This window comes from Lepidochelys kempii, chromosome 1 (genome assembly GCF_965140285.1).
Source record: "Lepidochelys kempii isolate rLepKem1 chromosome 1, rLepKem1.hap1, whole genome shotgun sequence".
Taxonomy (NCBI): domain Eukaryota; kingdom Metazoa; phylum Chordata; order Testudines; family Cheloniidae; genus Lepidochelys; species Lepidochelys kempii.
In genome coordinates this window covers 271,405,839-271,425,464 of record NC_136380.1, presented here as the reverse complement: position 1 = coordinate 271,425,464, position 19,626 = coordinate 271,405,839, and the positions used below count along the sequence as shown (strand labels likewise).

The following is a 19,626-nucleotide window of genomic DNA, read 5'->3' as shown; positions in this document are numbered from 1 at the left end:
TGCCCACCGTTGTTATATCTGAGCACTGAACTAAGTACCTTAGATTCACATGGCACTTTCCAGGAAAGCATCAAATGCAATAGCCCATGGAAAGGCAGTCCTACCCTAAAATGCTGAGTCTGATTCTGGAGAATGGTACTATTATCACATGTATTATGTCACAGCCCACCATACTAATAAGGAAGAATACACACAAAGCCTCACACTAGAGGCGGAAGGATGAATTTAAGGACCATTGAACATTTTAGATTTCCCCAGTTATCTTAAACCATAGGGGCCCCTGCATGGACTAACTTTGTACCAATCAATTCCCAAAATACTCAAAGTTCAACGGTACTCAGCAATTATTATTCCTTTTTATGGCGAGATGTTTAGCATTTGCACATACTGGGATATATTTATACGTATGCATCTTTATCAATGTATCTATCTCTGTTTCATTAGTTGTACATGCTGGCATATTAAATGTAAGTGCATAAAACACTGAAAGAATGTTTGTGGAAAGAGGAGAATCAAAAGTTCAAACAAGGAAACAGAGATACTGAACAAAGCTAGATTTTTCAACCTGACATATTTTCTACACCTGGCTCTTTAGGAGGACAGTTATATGTTTATAGAACATCCATTTTACCATGCAGTTATGTATCTGTTATAATGCACAGTGAGCGACAGAGACAGTTTCTGAGCCCCTTAAATAAGAAAGAAGCCCTTTTCTGTTAACAATCATGAATTTTTTAATTTTCAAAAGTGACTAGTGATTTTTAGTGCATAACGTGAGGCATTTGATTATCAAAAAGTGCTAACTATCCGTCTGAAAAGCCGGTCCCCTTAAGGCATTTCAAGTTGAGCACCCAAAAATCACTAGTTACTTTTGACCATTTAAATCCATAGGTCAAATTTATCCCTGGGCCAACTGCATTGACTTAGAGTTATATTAAATTCTATTGACTTTAATAAGTGCAGTTACACAAGAACTGAACATGTCACCATATAGTAAATACAAATAATGATTTAAAAGAGCTTTGTGACATCAGAGAATAGTGGTCAGGAATTTGTTTTTCAGTCCTATTCTTAAACAGCACCTGGTTTTCAGCAAGGGATAATAATTAATTAAAAAGGGATATGAAGTACATGAGGTTAAATAAGGAACATTCAGTTTGAGAATGGAGATTTCTTTTCTGATTGTGTTCTTTCTAACTGATAACAGCTAGAGGTCTGCATGCTGTAGCTAAAGGATGCAACCACCAGTTTGTGATTATTCTCTGGAACTGGATGAAAAAACTTACCCCAAAGCAGAATGTCATCTAAACAAGCAGACTGACCCACATGAAGAGAATGTTGATTTGTCAGGAAACAGTGACTCAGAAAGTGACATCTTCCAGCCCTGCGAAACAAGGGCTATCTCAATTGGTATGGACTGTAAAAGGTCACCAGTTGGCTGCATCCAGAGAAGAAGTTGCAGTGAGCCTCTAATCCTCCTAAAGGTTCCATTGAAGGAGCATGAGGAAAGCTACAGTGCACCTTTCCAGTTTGACAGGCATGCTCCAGGCAGAATTTCCACCTCCCCAGTGCTAAGGAGGCTAAGAAATAGCGTGACCTCCGTCTCACAAGCTTCAGGACTTCAGGAGGGCTTTGATGGCACTAGGTTGGGAAGCCAGAGGGAGCACACTGGTTCACTGCGGCATATTTGTAAAAGTCCACCTCGGTGTACTATGTACTGTGCCTCGTCCTCATTTTCATTACCCTCCTGCATTCATGAAAAATTGCTATCTTTCAAAGAAAACTCTGAAACTCCAGCAGCTACTTTGGAGACTTTTGACTTCAAATCAAAGCTACCATATCAAAAAGATCAGCTCAGCAATGGTAGTTCTGAGCCAGTGTTTCAAAAATTTTGGAAGGTCAACACTGCTACCCTGCCTGGTGGAGAACAAGTTTCCCAGCTTAACACTATTCAGCAGAAATGTGTTCAGGTAACATGAGCTAGAATGGAATATTCCTTCCCCTTTTTCAGCTCTGTACGCTTGAATTATATCTCAAAGTAGATCATGGGCAAACTAAACCAGGGCCTGTCTGATTTAACCACAGCCTGACCTGAGTGCCATTGCTTAAATAGACCAATGTCTATGTTAGTCAGGAAGGAAGGTTTCTCCTTCACAATTGGTGAGTAAGGCGCTGAATTAGCAAAACACTTAAGTAAATGATTAACTTTAAGCATGGAATAAATTGCCTAGGAAGGTTGTGGAATCTCCATCATTGGGGATTTTTAAGAGCAGGTTGGACAAACACCTGTAAGGGATGGTCTAGATAATACTTAGTCCTGGCTTGAGTGCAGAGGACTGGACTAGATGACCTCTTGAGGTCCCTTCCAGTTCTATGATTCTATGTGATTCAGTCCATCCCCATTCCACAAAGCACTTAAGCACATGCTTTGCTGAATAAAGGTGGACTTAAGCATGTGTTTAAACACTCTACTGAACCAAGAGCCAAAGCCTATTTTTTATTTAAATCTAAATAGTTTTATTTTATTTTTTCCCCTCAAATATAGAAAGATATTATTGCTATCAGATGAGTTCTGGCCCCATTGCCTCTATGAACACCTTTCAGGAAATAATTAATTAGACTCATATTTGAGTCTGGAATCATATTTCCATTGGAAACTGATGCTCCTTAAAAAGAACTGGATTACTGTCTTTCATAACGAGTAACAACAATTTCTCACTTTCTTTCAGAAAAAGGAACTACTTATCTCAAGGTACGCAAGTATTTTTTTTAGCTTATTCTAAGCTGAAATCCCTTATTCTTTTAAATTTAGTCCAATTAGTGGAACGCTCACTGTATGCACATGCATGGAAAACTCGCATTTAAATTACAGGATCACTGGTTAGTTTATACTGCAGCTTGTTAATGAGATTTATTTGAGAGGCCCTCTCTCTGGCATGCCCTGATATGTTTGCACAATGTTTCAGTTGGACTGTCTGGGACAGCTACACAATAGTTTTGAATTGCTAAGCAGATCTAGCCATTTGGATTAACTAGTGTCCGATTTCATCTGTTGGAGAACGTAAAACATCCCAAAATCTTGAGTGACTTTTTTCTAAAATACCTTTGGAGACTAGCTAGCACAACAGCTCTATATTGTTCTCACAAGAGAATCAGATTGAGGATAACTGCTGGGTGAAGGGATTGTTAACTCTCCAGACCAAACAGAATATTTGAATTCTCTCCTTTGAAGAGTTAGCACAGCAACGTGCTGACATGATATGGAGTTGTAAAGTGCAGTTTGCTGTACCTGATCTCACTAAGCTCTTAGAAGAGTTGGGTGAATACTATAAAGAATTTTCCGGGAATATTAACTTTAATTTCAAACTGAATTTGCTTCACACTTGTACTCCTTTTGTGTCTCCTTTCTGTAAACATTTGCGCACCTGAATTTTACGTACACAACAAACAAAAATAGCAACAAGAACATAAAACAAGATAAGAATCACCAGCACCTCCCTACATATCAGTTCCTTGTTTCCTGGTGTTATAATCATTTTAATGAAAGTACCTTGAAAATTTTAGGTGGGATACATGGAAGGTGCAGGACCAGTAAAACTGTTAATGCTAGGTTGATGATGCTTCTAGATGGCCAGAAACTAAACTAAACAGCAAGAATAGCCTCACAAACAACATAAAAGTGACGAGTTCATGGCTACATTTTAATAGGACTTACCCCCTAAGGTATTGGCAGGACTCTAATGTGAGTGAGTGTCAAAAGTGGGGGTTAATTTGCTCAATGCCTCACATGGGAAGGAAATTCCTAAAACATGCTCCAGTGTATGTGTGCATGTGTTTAAAAGCATACGGCTCATGGGTGGGCCAATTCCCCAAATTTTCTGAATTGCTGTAAATCCCAACCCACATTTCAGTCTTTGGAGCTTTTAGCAAACAGGAGACTATGGGAATAGCCACTCTGATCTGTCTGTGTCAGAGCAACACTGCATAGAAACAGGCCCAGGAATAGCATGAATGTTTGTATGAGCAGGAGATATAGTTCTGCTAAAATCTATCTACTAGTGGGTAGATCTGAAAATTTCTGATGATTGAATTAGACAAAAGTTTAGTACTCAGAGCTTCAGCTGGGTTAATTTTGTTGATTTCATTGGAGCTGCATTAATGTATGCCAGCTGAGAATCTGGCTCTCCAAGTATATCTAAATTACATCCGGTGTCATCTGGCCTGTTTAATCAAGAAATCAGAGTGGAAACCTTACAGAATGAGTTGTACACTCATGGATAGAAAACACTGTGAGAATATTTTATGATTTTGATGGTACATCATTATCTCTACTTCTTGTATTGGCCAAAATGAAGATATGCAGGGCTGTAAGAAAAAAAATGTTACTGTTTTCTTTGTTTTAAACAACATTTTGAAGTTCAGTAATCGGATTTGGTTCAAGTTCTCAGCAAAGCATTTATTCAACTCTGATTTTATCCAAACCGGTTAATTCAACCCTAGCGCAAATCCCTTGGTATCACAGCCAGAGGAAACGCTATTGGAATGTCAGAGAATTCTTCAGTTAGAAGACTGCTGTGAGGGCTGGCTGAATAGCACTATTTCACAGATCAGTCAGAAGAGCCTATAGGGCAGAGATGCATCCCTGCACCTGCAATCCTAATGGACGTGCCTTTTCTCTCAGTTTACTATGACTTCATCTTCACCCTACCCCATTCCATTGACATGCTGCGGAATTTACTACCAAAATGATCAAGCTTTCCCCCCCAGAGATGCTCCTCTCATCCTCAAGCGTAACCAGGACAGTCTGTTATTTTCAGTGGGATATGGGACACAGGCCTATCCATTTTTGAAATCCTGTTCATTCCCTCGTGCCCTCCAGATGAACTTGCTTATAATATTGTTGGAGTATGCCATGGTCTAATTTACTGCTGCACACATCCTACAATGCTGATCTTGGTGATCTATTGTTTTTATTCTTACATAAATTAGATTTATTTTAGTAACAACTTTGAAAGCATTTTTAAAATCAAATATGGTGCATGATATAGGTCAAGTATTCCCTGTCACATCTGAGATGTATTATAGGTGCAATGAAGAGACAATTATGAACACATCAATGTGCACGCCTTAAAAACATACCATGTGACATTTCATTCCATTGCTAGGAGAGATTGTACATAGTGTGTGTTTGATTTTTCCATATCCTGATTTACTTAAAGGTTTTTAATCGTTTTCTATAACTTTGTCATACAAACTGTTGACTCTGTGTTGTTTCACTGGCAAACCAGATTTAAAGGAAGAATTATTGCACAAATATTTGCAAACCTTGTTGCACTTCAGTTCATCCCTATGGTAAACACAATCCTTTCATTCAAGCACTTAAGCATGAAATTCTTCCCCTCCTCCCAAGAAAAAAAATCCTGAAGAAAACGCACACCTACAAACATTCTGTAGGCAAAAAATAATGGTGAAATGCTGTATTTCTATGTAGAGAACTCCAACTATTCTATTCTATTCTATGATTCTATGAACTCCGGTAATTCAATTGCACAGGATTCCAGCTTTCTTTCTCCAGCAAAACCAACAAAAGAACCCAATATAAACTTTGGCTCAGGTGATCACAGATTGACACATCTACGTGTACATGCATGATTTAGGCATGCAAGTCACTGATGCATACATCCAAGTTGGGGTTGCCTGCCTCCATGTCCTGTAGACATGCACACGTGTATCCTCAGCTTGCCTATACATGTAGGAGATTCGCACACCTAAATGATGAGCTCAGTTAGGTGCACGTGTCTTTGAAAAGGAAGAACTTTATCTTGATTTTAGATTATGCTACTGTTTAATTTGATTACCAAGAATGGCAAAGAGCTACCGGTTGTTTGTCATCCCTGTTTTCAATAACCTAGCATTCAGTGTCAAAACGATTGTCATTAGCTATTTTTGAAGATCAGTAACAGAATTTTCTAAACTGGTATCATGAATCCAAGCTGATGGAAATCTGCCGAACTTTACAGTTTAGCCATTATACTACATGAAGTTGTTTATTGCCCATTACGCTGCAGCAGCTGGCTTGTACTGGAAAATAAGAGTCTTCAAGGTTACCATGACTGGAATTAGAAGTAGTTTCAGAAGCAGTTTTAAAACTGGGCTCTAGGACCATGACTATTATCATCATTTGACATTTGCAATGCAGTAGCATCTAGAGAACGCAGTCAGGGCACTGCGCTAGGCACTATGATCATAGCCACATGACAAAAAGTCCCAGTTCAAAGAGTTTACAATCTATGTATCAGTTTTGAATGACATGAGAAATAAATCTCAGAGCCTCACTGTAAACCAAAACATTAACAATACATTTGAAAATAAAATTCAGTCAAATACATATACTTACATTTAAATTAACAATTCCCACTCCCCATGCATCAGATCTAACCAAAAATGGAATAGCTTTCTGTTAGTAACAACAGTTGGAAAGAGCTGCTTGCCTTACATCAGTAAGCATGTTAAGGCATATTATATTGCAAATTACAGTGTTAGAAAATGTTTGAGTAATTAACAACTTTGACTGAACACTCTCTAGAGATTTATAAACATGAAAACGTCACAAAATGGTCAAAAGGAAGTGAAATATACAAAGGAATACTCAAACTTTTTAAAAATCCCATGAAATTCTTTTCTGATTTTCTAGCTTTTTTTAAAATCAGCTGAATTACATCAAAGATTAAATCAGCCCTCTTTACCCATGCAGGTCAAAGGCACCTACAACCATGTGTGGACTTAATTAACATCCCAGGGTGCTGCTATTCTATTCTTTATTCAAACACTCTCTTGTAGGGGCTTCAAAGTGAATCACTGAATGCATTTAAATGCTTCTGCAAGAACTTTAACCTTTTGTTCCTCCGCTCTTAAATATTCAATCCCTGGCCTTGGTTGTAAACTCAATGGGTCTCTTACTAGAGAAGGTTCCTTATTCTTTTATTAAATGCTCCTTTTGGCTAATATATAGGAGTCTTTTTACCTGTTACCTATTAATATGGCATACAGTAATTCAATGGGATTGTGTAAGACCTGATACATTATAAAGAAAAAATGCTGCAGGAGTCCATTTTTTTTTTAAATCCATTGTAAAAGGAACAGTGTGGGCCATGCCTGGTGTGGGTCGCAACTGAGAATGCCACATTCAGGGCAAACTGATAAAAAATAGGATAGATACACCCCAAACTGTTGGTTATGCTAACATTAGAGTTCATCAACCCAGTAAAAGTGAGTTCCTGTATCACCACACTGCTTAACAAGAAACTAAGAACACAGTGTCCTTAGGCAATCCAGCCCCTCCCACCACTCAGACATCAGGTCTTTATGATGAGAGGTTACTGAAAACCAGAGTCATCATATTTAAAGTTCTTCTAATTCCAAAGGATCAGCCACTCCCCTAAGTCAATATGTTTACTTTAGATCTTACCAAATATCATGCTGTAGCCAGTTCCTTTAGTAACTGAAAACTAAAAGTTTATTAATAAAAAAAGAAAAGAAGAGTTATTAATTGGTTAAAGGAATCATATACATTACAATTGATTTCAGAGTTTGCAGGCGAGAATAATAGCAGTGATGTTATATAATGTCATATCTGCTAGCTTGTAATAAATCTCTCTCATTCACCCATTAGATTGAGGGTCCTCAGTCCATTGTTCAAAGCTCTCCTTTGTTAGAAATCATATCCAGAGATGTGGAGCAGAAATGAAGATATAGCAGTCATCACAGCTTGCAGTTTATAGTTCAGCCCATGTGCATGGAAAGTTACTGGCCAACATGGGGTCCAGGGTCACATGAGCATGGAAAGTTACTGGTAAAAGATGGAGTCTTAGATCACATGTCCTTACATGCCTTGCTGAGTCATCAGATGTTTTCGGAAGGGTCCCTGGAATAGTTGATTGTTCTTCATGGGCCATCAAGCAGGCTGTCTAGTGTTGATGAATAGCTATCTAGGGATATCACCCAGGAACACAACACATGTTTGAGATACAAATACATAGCAAATGTTCTTAACTTCAGATACAAAGATGATACATGCATATAAACAGGATTATTAAATTTAGCAGATTACAATTTTTGCATTTATACCTTACATCAGTGCTTCTCAAGCTATCTGATGTGTGGGACCGGCAATTTTTTTTCCAATATGCACGCAGACCGGCAGCCGATGGCTCGCGGACCAGCACCAGTCCGCGGACCACCACTTTGAGTAGTACTGCCTTACATGATATACTTTGTATCACATTTAGTGCAATTGTGCAACAGTGGTGATACATTAGTGTACACCTGGTTATCATTCTTTTTATATAACATCACAAGTAGTGGGGGAAATTATTACAGCTCTCTACCTTTTAATGCTTTGTCTTTCAAGACTTCTTAGGATGTGTCTGGCATGCCTGTTGTTTTAGGAGTGACAATGATAGTGCCAGCAAGAGAAAGCAGGGCGTTTTCTGCATGGGGACCAGTTTTCTGCTCATTAAATTACTGATTTTTTTAATGTATTATACAGAGCCCAAGTGTGATTTTGGGTTTTTTTGCTTGCTGTTGCTTATTATTAGCAATGAGCACTTAAATAAATCATCTATGTAATAATATTAGGAGAGGCTCTGAAGTTTTTTCTCTTGTAGTTCATGTAGATCAGCAGAACGCAGACGTAGCTCTGTGGTGGTAAGCTTGCCTGGACTTGAGGTGTTCCCTGGAGACCTCCTAGTGTCAGACGATGATGCTGACTACCTGCAACGCTCACCATTGCTGCTAAATGGAGGTCAAGTACACGGTGGGTTTTGATTCTTTTAAATCATGCATAAACTTATATTTTTTTAAAAAGTTAAATTATACTTGGGGCATAAACCAACACGCCTCAGGATTCAGAATATGAATGTCAGGTGCGAATATGAAAATTCCCTCAGTGAATTCTGCCTACAGTGGTACTGGTGTTTAGCATCATCATTAGTTTATAAGCCACTTACTCCAAAAGAAATTCTATGAGATAAATAAGGTGAGTCAAACTACAGATATCAGCGGCTTAATATTCCTATTGCTTGACATTTTGCTGCTTTTCTCAAGCCCAGGCAAATATAGATTTTTTTCCTTAGGGCTCGTCTACACTACTGTGTTACATTGGCGCAGCTGCACCCTGTAGCGCATCTGCTGAAGATGCACTATGCTGATAGGAAAATGCTCTCCCATCGGCATAATTACTCCACCTCAACAAGAGGTGGAAGCTATGTCAGTGGGAGAGCATCTCCTACTGACTTCGCACTGGTGTGGACAAGGCTTAGGTCCATGTAACTTGCATCACTGTGGGGGTGGTTTTTTCACACTCCTGAGCGACATAAGTCGCATCGACTTAAGCAACAGTGTAGACAAGTCCTTAATCTATAATTGTCTTGATGCTGTAGGTTCTTCAGCCATTAAAAAGGTCAGGAATTAGACTAGGTGTAGAGAGCTATTAGGGGATATCAAATGATGCACAGTCTTATGGGATATTATTTTGGAACTATTAAATTGACAGTTGTCTAAAGCATGATTTAAAAATGTGGTTTTGAACTTCAATTTTAATACAATGATACTTAAGCACATGCATTCATGAATCAGGGTCTAAGTTATTAGGATTTGATTACATGGAGAAATTTACTGGTATAACTATCCCAATATAATTATTCTAGAATAAGAGAGACAGTCCACATGGGAAGTTATACAGGTATAACTATACTGATATAATTAGGCTGGTAAACTTATCTATGCGGACAAGCCCTTAGATGCTGTAATAAACAGATATGGCTAGTGTTCTTGAAAGTTGAATGATGTCATTTTAAAGAATTAACGTGAAGTCTAATTGACCATGTCATGGTAAGAAATTAACTTGCAATCATGTAGCTGGGTTTTTAGTAGTGCTGAGCACCTGCAACTCACATTGACAATGAGAATTGTGAGCACTCAGCAACTCTGTCAATCCAGTTTTTGGTACACATCACTATTGCACATGGGACCTATTCTAAAAGCCATCAATGGGTTTAGCTCAACCCCACAAACTGCCTGTATACAGATGTTAAATTTTAATTAAGTATAAATTATTTCTTCTCCTTAAGAATTTTATTTGTCTCCTTCAAAAAAAAAAAAAAGAAAAGCCACAAAATAATATTAATGATCTTCCTTTTGTTTTCTTACCCAACAACGTATTTGTTTTAATTTCACCCATTAGAGTCCAAAAAACCAAGGTGGCCGTTCGCCAGAAAAGGAGCTGTGAGTATTTCAGAACATAATTTTTCCTGTAATAGAGTTTCCCACAGATTAATGTGAAAGGCTAACTTGGTTCTTCATTTTACAATCTCTGAAGAAAGACAGAGGGCTGGTGAAATCAAAAATAAATGCCCCAATTCAGGCAGGTAATCTGTGGGATGATCTGCCCCCTACATAGGTCTCATCCGGATCTCTAATAGATATAAATTGGTATAAGCCCTGAAGCACAAGGCTTAATAACACTTCCAAAATTTTTGTTGGCTTTAATTACAATAATTCTAGATATTCATACAACTGTCCAATTCCTTTTTAATCTTGTAAAGTTGTTGCTTTCCTATGGCCACATGTCATTGAGGCCAAGAAGTTAAAATGGGATGACTCAAATAAGTACCTGTTAAAGTATCCTACTGTACTGGAGTCAAAAATCACTTCATCAGTGGTGTTAACTGAAGGATACATGCTGCAATGAAACAAATTTGATGTGTTGAAATAATACTATTTACCAGTAGTTGAAGAGTCCTCCTAAGAACAAAGCCAGCCTAACCCTGCATGGTTTTAGTCTCTAAGTTCCCACTCTTACAATGCAAACTGCTAGCACAGATCCCCAGCAGCCGCAGCCCTGGAGCCTCTTTCTCTGGCCGCCGTAGCCCTGCACCTCCCAAATTCCCCCCACCACCTCTCCTCACACCACTGCCCCCTTCTACCTACCCGCTATTCTCCCCACGGCCACCACCTCCCCTTACATGTGCATCTTCTCCAGGGTCCAGGCACCTAATCAGAGGAGCCACGCCCGCGCAGCTCCACTAATTAGGTGGGTGGCCCTTCATTCTCTCATGTGTGGTCACCCAGGAGTGCACCATAGAGGGAACTATTCACGGACCACCTGAATGGAGCTCGCGGACCACTGGTGGTCCACAGACCACAGTTTGAGAACCTCTGAATTAGAGAACATAGAATCATAGAATCATAGAATATCAGGGTTGGAAGGGACCTCAGTAGGTCATCTAGTCCAATCCCCTGCTCAAAAGCAGGACCCATCCCCAATTAAATCATCTCAGCCAGGGCTTTGTCAAGCCTGACCTTAAAAACTTCTAAGGAAGGAGATTCCACCACCTCCCTAGGCAACGCATTCCAGTGTTTCACCACCCTCCTAGTGAAAAAGTTTTTCCTAATATCCAACCTAAACCTCCCCCACTGCAACTTGAGACCATTACTCCTTGTCCTGTCCTCTTCCACCACTGAGAATAGTCTAGAACCATCCTCTCTGGAACCACCTCTCAGGTAGTTGAAAGCAGCTATCAAATCCCCCCTCATTCTTCTCTTCCGCAGACTAAACAATCCCAGTTCCCTCAGCCTCTCTTCATAAGTCATGTGTTCCAGACCCCTAATCATTTTTGTTGCCCTTCGCTGGACTCTTTCCAATTTATCCACATCCTTCTTGTAGTGTGGGGCCCAAAACTGGACACAGTACTCCAGATGAGGCTTCACCAATGTCGAATAGAGGGGGACAATCACGTCCCTCGATCTGCTCGCTATGCCCCTACTTATACATCCCAAAATGCCATTGGCCTTCTTGGCAACAAGGGCACACTGCTGACTCATATCCAGCTTCTCGTCCACTGTCACCCCTAGGTCCTTTTCCGCAGAACTGCTGCCTAGCCATTCGGTCCCTAGTCTGTAGCTGTGCATTGGGTTCTTCCGTCCTAAGTGCAGGACCCTGCACTTATCCTTATTGAACCTCATCAGATTTCTTTTGGCCCAATCCTCCAATTTGTCTAGGTCCCTCTGTATCCTATCCCTCCCCTCCAGCGTATCTACCACTCCTCCCAGTTTAGTATCATCCGCAAATTTGCTGAGAGTGCAATCCACACCATCCTCCAGATCATTTATGAAGATATTGAACAAAACCGGCCCCAGGACCGACCCCTGGGGCACTCCACTTGACACCGGCTGCCAACTAGACATGGAGCCATTGATCACTACCCGTTGAGCCCGACAATCTAGCCAACTTTCTACCCACCTTATAGTGCATTCATCCAGCCCATACTTCTTTAACTTGCTGACAAGAATACTGTGGGAGACCGTGTCAAAAACTTTGCTAAAGTCAAGATACAATACATCCACTGCTTTCCCTTCATCCACAGAACCAGTAATCTCATCATAGAAGGCGATTAGATTAGTCAGGCATGACCTTCCCTTGGTGAATCCATGCTGACTGTTCCTGATCACTTTCCTCTCACGTAAGTGCTTCAGGATTGATTCTTTGAGGACCTGCTCCATGATTTTTCTGGGGACTGAAATGAGGCCGACTGGCCTGTAGTTCCCAGGATTCTCCTTCTTTCCTTTTTTAAAGATTGGCACTACATTAGCCTTTTTCCAGTCATCCGGGACTTCCCCCATTCGCCATGAGTTTTCAAAGATAATGGCCAATGGCTCTGCAGTCACAGCCGCCAGTTCCTTTAGCACTCTCGGATGCAACTCGTCCGGCCCCATGGACTTGTGCACGTCCAGCTTTTCTAAATAGTCCCTATCCACCTCTTTCTCCACAGAGGGCTGGCCATCTATTCCCCATGTTGTGATGCCCAGCGCAGCAGTCTGGGAGCTGACCTTGTTCATGAAGACAGAGGCAAAAAAAGCATTGAGTACATTAGCTTTTTCCACATCCTCTGTCACTAGGTTGCCTCCCTCATCCCTCAGCCACACTTTCCTTGGCTTTCTTCTTGTTGCCAACATACCTGAAGAAACCCTTCTTGTTACTCTTAACATCTCTCGCTAGCTGCAGCTCCAGGTGCGATTTGGCCCTCCTAATTTCATTCCTACATGCCCGAGCAATATTTTTATACTCTTCCCTGGTCATATGTCCAACCTTCCACTTCTTGTAAGCTTCTTTTTTATGCTTAAGATCCGCTAGGATTTCACCGTTAAGCCAAGCTGGTCGCCTGCCATATTTACTATTCTTTCGACACATCGGGATGGTTTGTCCCTGTAACCTCAACAGGGATTCCTTGAAATACAGCCAGCTCTCCTGGACTCCTTTCCCCTTCATGTTAGTCCCCCAGGGGATCCTACCCATCCATTCCCTGAGGGAGTCGAAGTCTGCTTTCCTGAAGTCCAGGGTCCATATCCTGCTGCTTACCTTTCTTCCCTGTGTCAGGATCCTGAACTCAACCAACTCATGGTCACTGCCTCCCAGATTCCCATCCACTTTTGCTTCCCCTACTAAACATGCTTGTTTAAAGTTGCCTAATGCTCCCTTATAGTGTCGTTTGGCAGCCGCCTGCTTTGTCCACTGCTTGCAGGAAGAGCAGCCCATTGCAGCTAGGCTGGTGGAGGCTTGGAGCCAGGGTGGGCCGACAGCCCCCACATCAGCTCCCCTAAGTTCGCTGTGCGGCTGCTGCCCAGCAGGCTGTCAATTGCTGGCAGTTCAGCTGTCCCTCCCCCACTGCCCTGTGCTGCTCCTGCCCTCTGCCTTGGAGCTGCTCCGGGAGCCTCCTGCTTGCTGTTCAGGTAGGGTGACCAGATCCTATTTTATAGGGTCAGTCCTGATTTTGGGATCTTTTTCATATATAGGCTCTATAACACCCCACCCCCTGTCCTGATTTTTCACATTTGCTGTCTGGTCACCCTATATGCAGGGAGGGGAGGGGGAAAAGGGGTGTTGTTGCCAGGGTTTCCCCCTCCCCCGTTCCTGCCCTCACCCATCTCCACAGAGCAGGGGGGGACACAGCAGGGCTCAGAATGGAGGGAGCTTGCTGGCAGCAGCTGCTGTCTCAAAGTCTCTCTCTCACACACAGGGTGTCAGAGTAACAGCCGTGTTAGTCTGTGTCTCTGTCTCTCTCTCTGCCATGCTGTCTTCCCCCCTCCCCCCTCCATTCCTGCTGCCTTATAGAGTGAGGCTGCGTTAACAGCAAGGTGTTAATCCTTGGGGGCTCAGCCGAATGCTAGTTCATCATTTAGCAGTAAGCCATTCCCTGGGAAATATCCCACCCTCTTCCACCCTCTGACTCCACCACCTCAACCAAGCTTCACACTTATCATTGCTGTGTACAGTATTAAACTGTTTGTTTAAAACTTATACTGTGTATATATATATATATATATAAAATATAGTCTTTTGTCTGTCAAAAAAAAATTCCCTGGAACCTAACCCAATTTTTCTCCATGCGCAAGTAAAATAATTGTAATAAAAAAGATGGAGAAAAATTGTTCTCTCTTGCCACAGAGGCAGGACAAGATCTGGGTTAGGTGATTAACTTTTGAGCCATGGCTTCACTTGGTTCTCATTTTTGGTCTCCCTTCATGAGCATAAACATTCCTGTTTACTTGTCAATTTAGACCTCAGTTCAGCAGGGTAATTAAGCATGTGCTTAAATCCCATTGGCATTAGTGAGATTTAAGAAATTAGGACAAAGCAATGAAACAAGTGCGGACAATTTTCAGAGTGGCTTTTTCAATAAATAAATCAATGATACCTCATTTGAAAAACTTCCGAAGCAGTCTCCTTCCCCCCCCCCTCAATCCACCACCCAAATACCAATGGGGAATAAAAATTCTTCCTGCAGCTCCAATACCAGATGCTACCAAACTGTTTAACATAAATATTTCTGAATATATGGCTTGCGTTATTAAACCAGGAAAACTATGAGGATCCCATATTTTCTGTACTGTTTCAGTATGTGTATATATATATTCACATAAATAAATGACTAAACTATGAAAATGTTTTTCCATAGGGGATTCAATTTCTATATCCTTGTTTCTAGCAGTTCATTGTCCCATTTTGTTTCTTTAGTAGCAATACAGTAGTTACCATAACATTCACTGTTCTTTGGTTTCAAATGGTAATAAATAGTCCATATAATTATTCTCATTAGTGACTCCACTGTAGGAGGTTCAAACCAAACTCAGATTCCTATGCTGCTATGGTAGCTAATGGGGCTTCAAACTTGTTTGGTCCCTCAGAGCAGTAAAAGCACAACAGAAATCTGTCATATTTATTGTTATTAAATCACACATACACTGTAAATGTACTTCTCTGTCTCGGGTAAAGTTGAACTCTAAGGGAAAGCTGATTTCTATTACACCACTGTAGATGCATATTGAAACTTTATTTGAACAGACAGGTCAATAATCACAGTAAAAGAAAACCCACCTTAATTTCCTTTCTAGGTTGCCAACCACAACTGAACTATTAAAAAAAATTAAATACTTTAAATTTATTTGACTTTTATCTGCTTATGTTTTTTATTTATTTATTGGTTTCCTGGAAGCATGGATAATGAAAATAGATGAGTAAATTTCACTTTTAGTTAGTCAATTTCACCTTCCTGTTCTCAGGTATTAACACAATTAAGGATGAGTGAGCAATCTGCACTGAATAATGTCTCTCTTTTTCTGTTAACAAAATTCTCAGTTGTATTTGTCAAAGTTATTCACAAATTTCTTGACAAATATTTCCATCTCCAGTCAAATAGCTTATTAGAGTTTGTTGCAAATATTAGGCATTTTAACTTCAAAATCCTTACGATTATAGGTGCTGATCCTGCAAACACTAATGCATATATAGCTTAATGTACTTGAGTAGTCTGCTTGAATTCAATACCTTAGTAAAAACTGTGACACTGATATCTGCTGCATTCTGTGATCTTAATGGTTGAAAGCCAATTTTCTTGATCAGATATTTGCTTTTGTTTGTCTTTACTTTGTTTAAAGGTAAATAAATTATTCATATGTTAATTCTTTAAAGGCATAAATAATTGGCTACATTATTATGGTTTTAGTCTGACAGGACCTCACCGCTAACATTTGGCTCTTTCTAAATGGGACTATTTGCATGTTGAAAGTTAAGCACGTACATAAGTATTTGTTGGATTGGAACCTGAGACTGAGAATTTTGAGGTTCAAATATTTAAAATTTGCAACAAACTGCAAATAAGCTATTCAAATGACAAGAAACATTTGTTAATAATTTTGATGTTCACTCAAAAGTGAGTTCACTAGAATTATTCATGGACGTAAAAGTTAAGCACATGCGCACGTGTTTGCAGGATCAGTGCCTTAATTAGAAAATGCAAGTAATATTGTTTCTGCTCACAGATAGAACGTCCTGTGGAACTGACCATCACAGATCAAACTGTGAATTTCAAATATTATAGTGAAATGCACCTTTTGAAATGCATTTTTGGCAAATATTCCAGCATTCATCTTAAAATTCATTTTTGAGAGTATTCATATTAATAAAGTACAAGCACCCATATGGTCTCTGAAAGCAAATATGAAACACAGTCAAGTCAATATTCACTTTGAAATTCTAAAATATTGGTGGCAGTAAGCATAATGCAGTGAGGTTTGGTGTGCAAATGCTGCAAGCAATGTTTGGTTTTTTTTAAAATCCATTGATTCTTTTATTATTATTATTCATGTCATGGAAAAATCTCTTTTAGTGTTCATAAAAATCTTATTTTTACACACACAAAAAACCCCACCCTAAATGCTATGGCAAATTTGACCAGACGGTGTCACTTTAAATGTGTAGTTTAAACCAGGTGAAGAGTTCAATATTAAAATGTTTTGAAAAAATGTTTACCCTCAAAGATTTCCTGGTCATATATCACTGATTTTTGCATGAGCAAAGCAAGCTGAGTTTATTCTTAGATGGGTTTTGAGAATAGCCCATTATCACTTGTGACGTTCTAGGTTAGCAACAGTCAAAGACTACCGCACTGTACAACTCAGTCTTATTGTGCCAAAGGGCCACCTTGACCTTGGTGCCTATCCAATATGTAGAAGCAAATGACAGTGCTGCATCTACACTCCTTTCACTGGATATGTGTACATGGGTTGGCAAAGAAACCAAACATTAGGGTGAAGTCCTTGCAGATTAAAACAAAATTACTGAAGCTAATAAGCATACTATTTACCTCTTTAAATTATAACGTGTAGAATTTATCTTTTAACAGAGTAAAGACAAACAAAAGCAAATGTCTGATCTGAAAAACTGTCTTTCAACCATTAAGATCACAGACTGCAGTGGATATGAGTTTCACAGTTTTAAGGTACAGAAATACTCAGTAAATTACACTGATAGTCCTCTCCAATGGACTCAAAACTTTTTTCTCTTCTTTGTGTCCCTTTTAAAATTAATCTTTTCCATGTTAGTAATCGACATAGGCAATCTACATGCAGAATCTGTATATAAATTTAGGGTACAATTGTTGCAACAGAAGGCAGTTAGTCTTGTGGTTAAGACAGAAGTCTAGGAGTCAGGCAATTTGGAATTTATGCCGAGCTCTGACAGGCTTCATGTGACCTTGGTCACTTAGGAGATGTCTACACTGCAGCTCAGCACATGCCTCCCAGCCTGGGTAGAGAATCACGCTAACTTTGCTCGAGCTAGCACCCTAAAAATAGCAGTGTGGATGTTATGCCTTGGCAGTGGCTCAGGCTAGCTGCCTGAGTTCAAGCTGCCTGACCCAGAGGGTCAGAGTTCAGGTGGCTAGCCCGAACTCCTCCCCATGCTGCAATGACCACACTGCAATTGTCAGTGTGCTGGCTCAAGCAAAGCTAACTTGAGTGTCTCCCTCCACACTGGGAGGCTCCCTCCCAGCTGCAATGTAGATACACTGTAAGGTCTCTGTTCCTTGATTTCACCATCTGAAAAACAGGTATAATAATACACCTCTGCTTCAGAGGGATGATGTGAGGTTAAATTCATTAATGTTTGCAAACCATCCTGAGATCCTTGGATGGAAGGTGCTCCATAAATACAAAGAATTATTCTGCATTACTATTATTATATATATGCTTTATAATACTCAAGAGTAAAATGTCAGGATTTTTATTTTTTACCTATTAAACATCCAGCCAAAGGATGAGAACTGTTGTTATCCAGGTCAGGTTTACTTGGTCCTACCACAGCACAGGGGGCTGCACTTGATGACTTCTCGAAGAGCCTGTCCAGCCTTACATTTCTCTAATTCTATTATTTATACTATATTTTAATACATTGCATAAAGATTGCAGCACTTTATGTATCAGTCAGCTATTATGCATGAAATCTATAAGGTTTTTTTCCTCCCCCCACCCCAATCAATAGAATAAAACTTGGCATGAAATGATAACGACTCAACAGGCTCAGCAGAAAGACACTGATAATCCATTAGAAGTGAGGAAAGAAGAAGCTGTATGGGAACTTTTTACAAGTGAATGCAGTTACTTTCTGGATCGCTTACTGGTTCTCAAGACGGTAATTTTGGATTTATTTCTCCAGTAGATTAAACATGGGACTTGTCCTGCCGTCAGTGGGGCAAGAAGAAAGTCATCTATAACCTTTACTTCTTTATATCTAAATGGAAATTACTTGTACTTTTGTGCTGTATACTCCTCATGTCTTGTTTTCTAAACCTGTTTCCACAATTCTCTAGTTTTCATTTCATCCTGATGAAATCTTTTCCTCTGTGTGCCTCTTCTCAGTGCTTTGCATCGGTCTCTCTTGGTTCAGTGCCTTCTGTACTCCCAGTAGCATCAGAGTCCATTTTAGTCTGTCTTTCACTCTCTCTCAACTTGCACTTTCAGACTCATAATGCTATACTTTCCATTATTGCCAGCCCATTTCATTTTGTACTTCTGGCTTTTAATAGCTTAGCTTGAAGAGAACTAATGGGGTGTAGTTGTGTTATCCAGACTAGAGCCCTGAAAATGCAAAAATTTGGCAGGGCAGTATTTCAAGCTCCCCTCCCACCCAGCAGAAAAAATAAAATCAAGCCTAACCTTATCCTGAGGAAAAATAGGAGCATCTTCAAAGTTGAACAAGCTGTGGTAAGGCTGCACTCCTGACAGTTTGCCCATGTAGTATCCCTTTATAGGTGATAAAGGAAGATCTATCGAGAGTTTCTATACACACACTCACACACACACTTTCACCACCTCTACCACTGGTTTCTCAAAAGGAAGGAGGATAGAGTCCAGGGAGGAACTGCCTTTTAAAAAGCACGTTTCATGCTGAAAAGGTGGTTTAGTCATCGACACTAATGCTCCAAAATCAGGTGGATGAGGAAGAGCACAGACAGCTCCATTAGGGTGGGCAGAAGGGGGGGGCAGTTATTGGACAGTTAGGAAAAGCCAGGATGAAAGTATCCTGCCATCTAGAAACATTTGTTTTAAAGAGTGGAAGTGGTAGAGGATCGCTGAGGAGCGCAGCTAACTGCAAGTGGTTCTCCTGCTAGACAGGGGGGTATTACAAGGTACTCAGACCCCTTGGTGATGAGTGAGGAGTAAGAACCTAGAGAGAAAGGCAGGTAGATACAGTAGTAGGCCCTATGTGGCTCACAAATGATACAGCCTCTC

General features: G+C 40.1%; 1 protein-coding gene across 1 annotated transcript in view; it reads left to right on the top strand.

The window, feature by feature from the left end:
- The first annotated feature begins 1,235 nt into the window (after positions 1-1,235).
- Positions 1,236-19,626, top strand: part of PLEKHG7 (pleckstrin homology and RhoGEF domain containing G7) — a 57,312-nt gene continuing 38,921 nt past the window's right edge. The window contains exons 1-6 of the mRNA XM_073338129.1: positions 1,236-1,970; positions 2,730-2,752; positions 8,667-8,803; positions 10,244-10,284; positions 17,241-17,336; positions 18,377-18,526. Of these exons, the coding sequence (XP_073194230.1) occupies positions 1,236-1,970; positions 2,730-2,752; positions 8,667-8,803; positions 10,244-10,284; positions 17,241-17,336; positions 18,377-18,526 (1,182 nt within the window). The remainder of the gene's footprint in view (positions 1,971-2,729; positions 2,753-8,666; positions 8,804-10,243; positions 10,285-17,240; positions 17,337-18,376; positions 18,527-19,626) is intronic.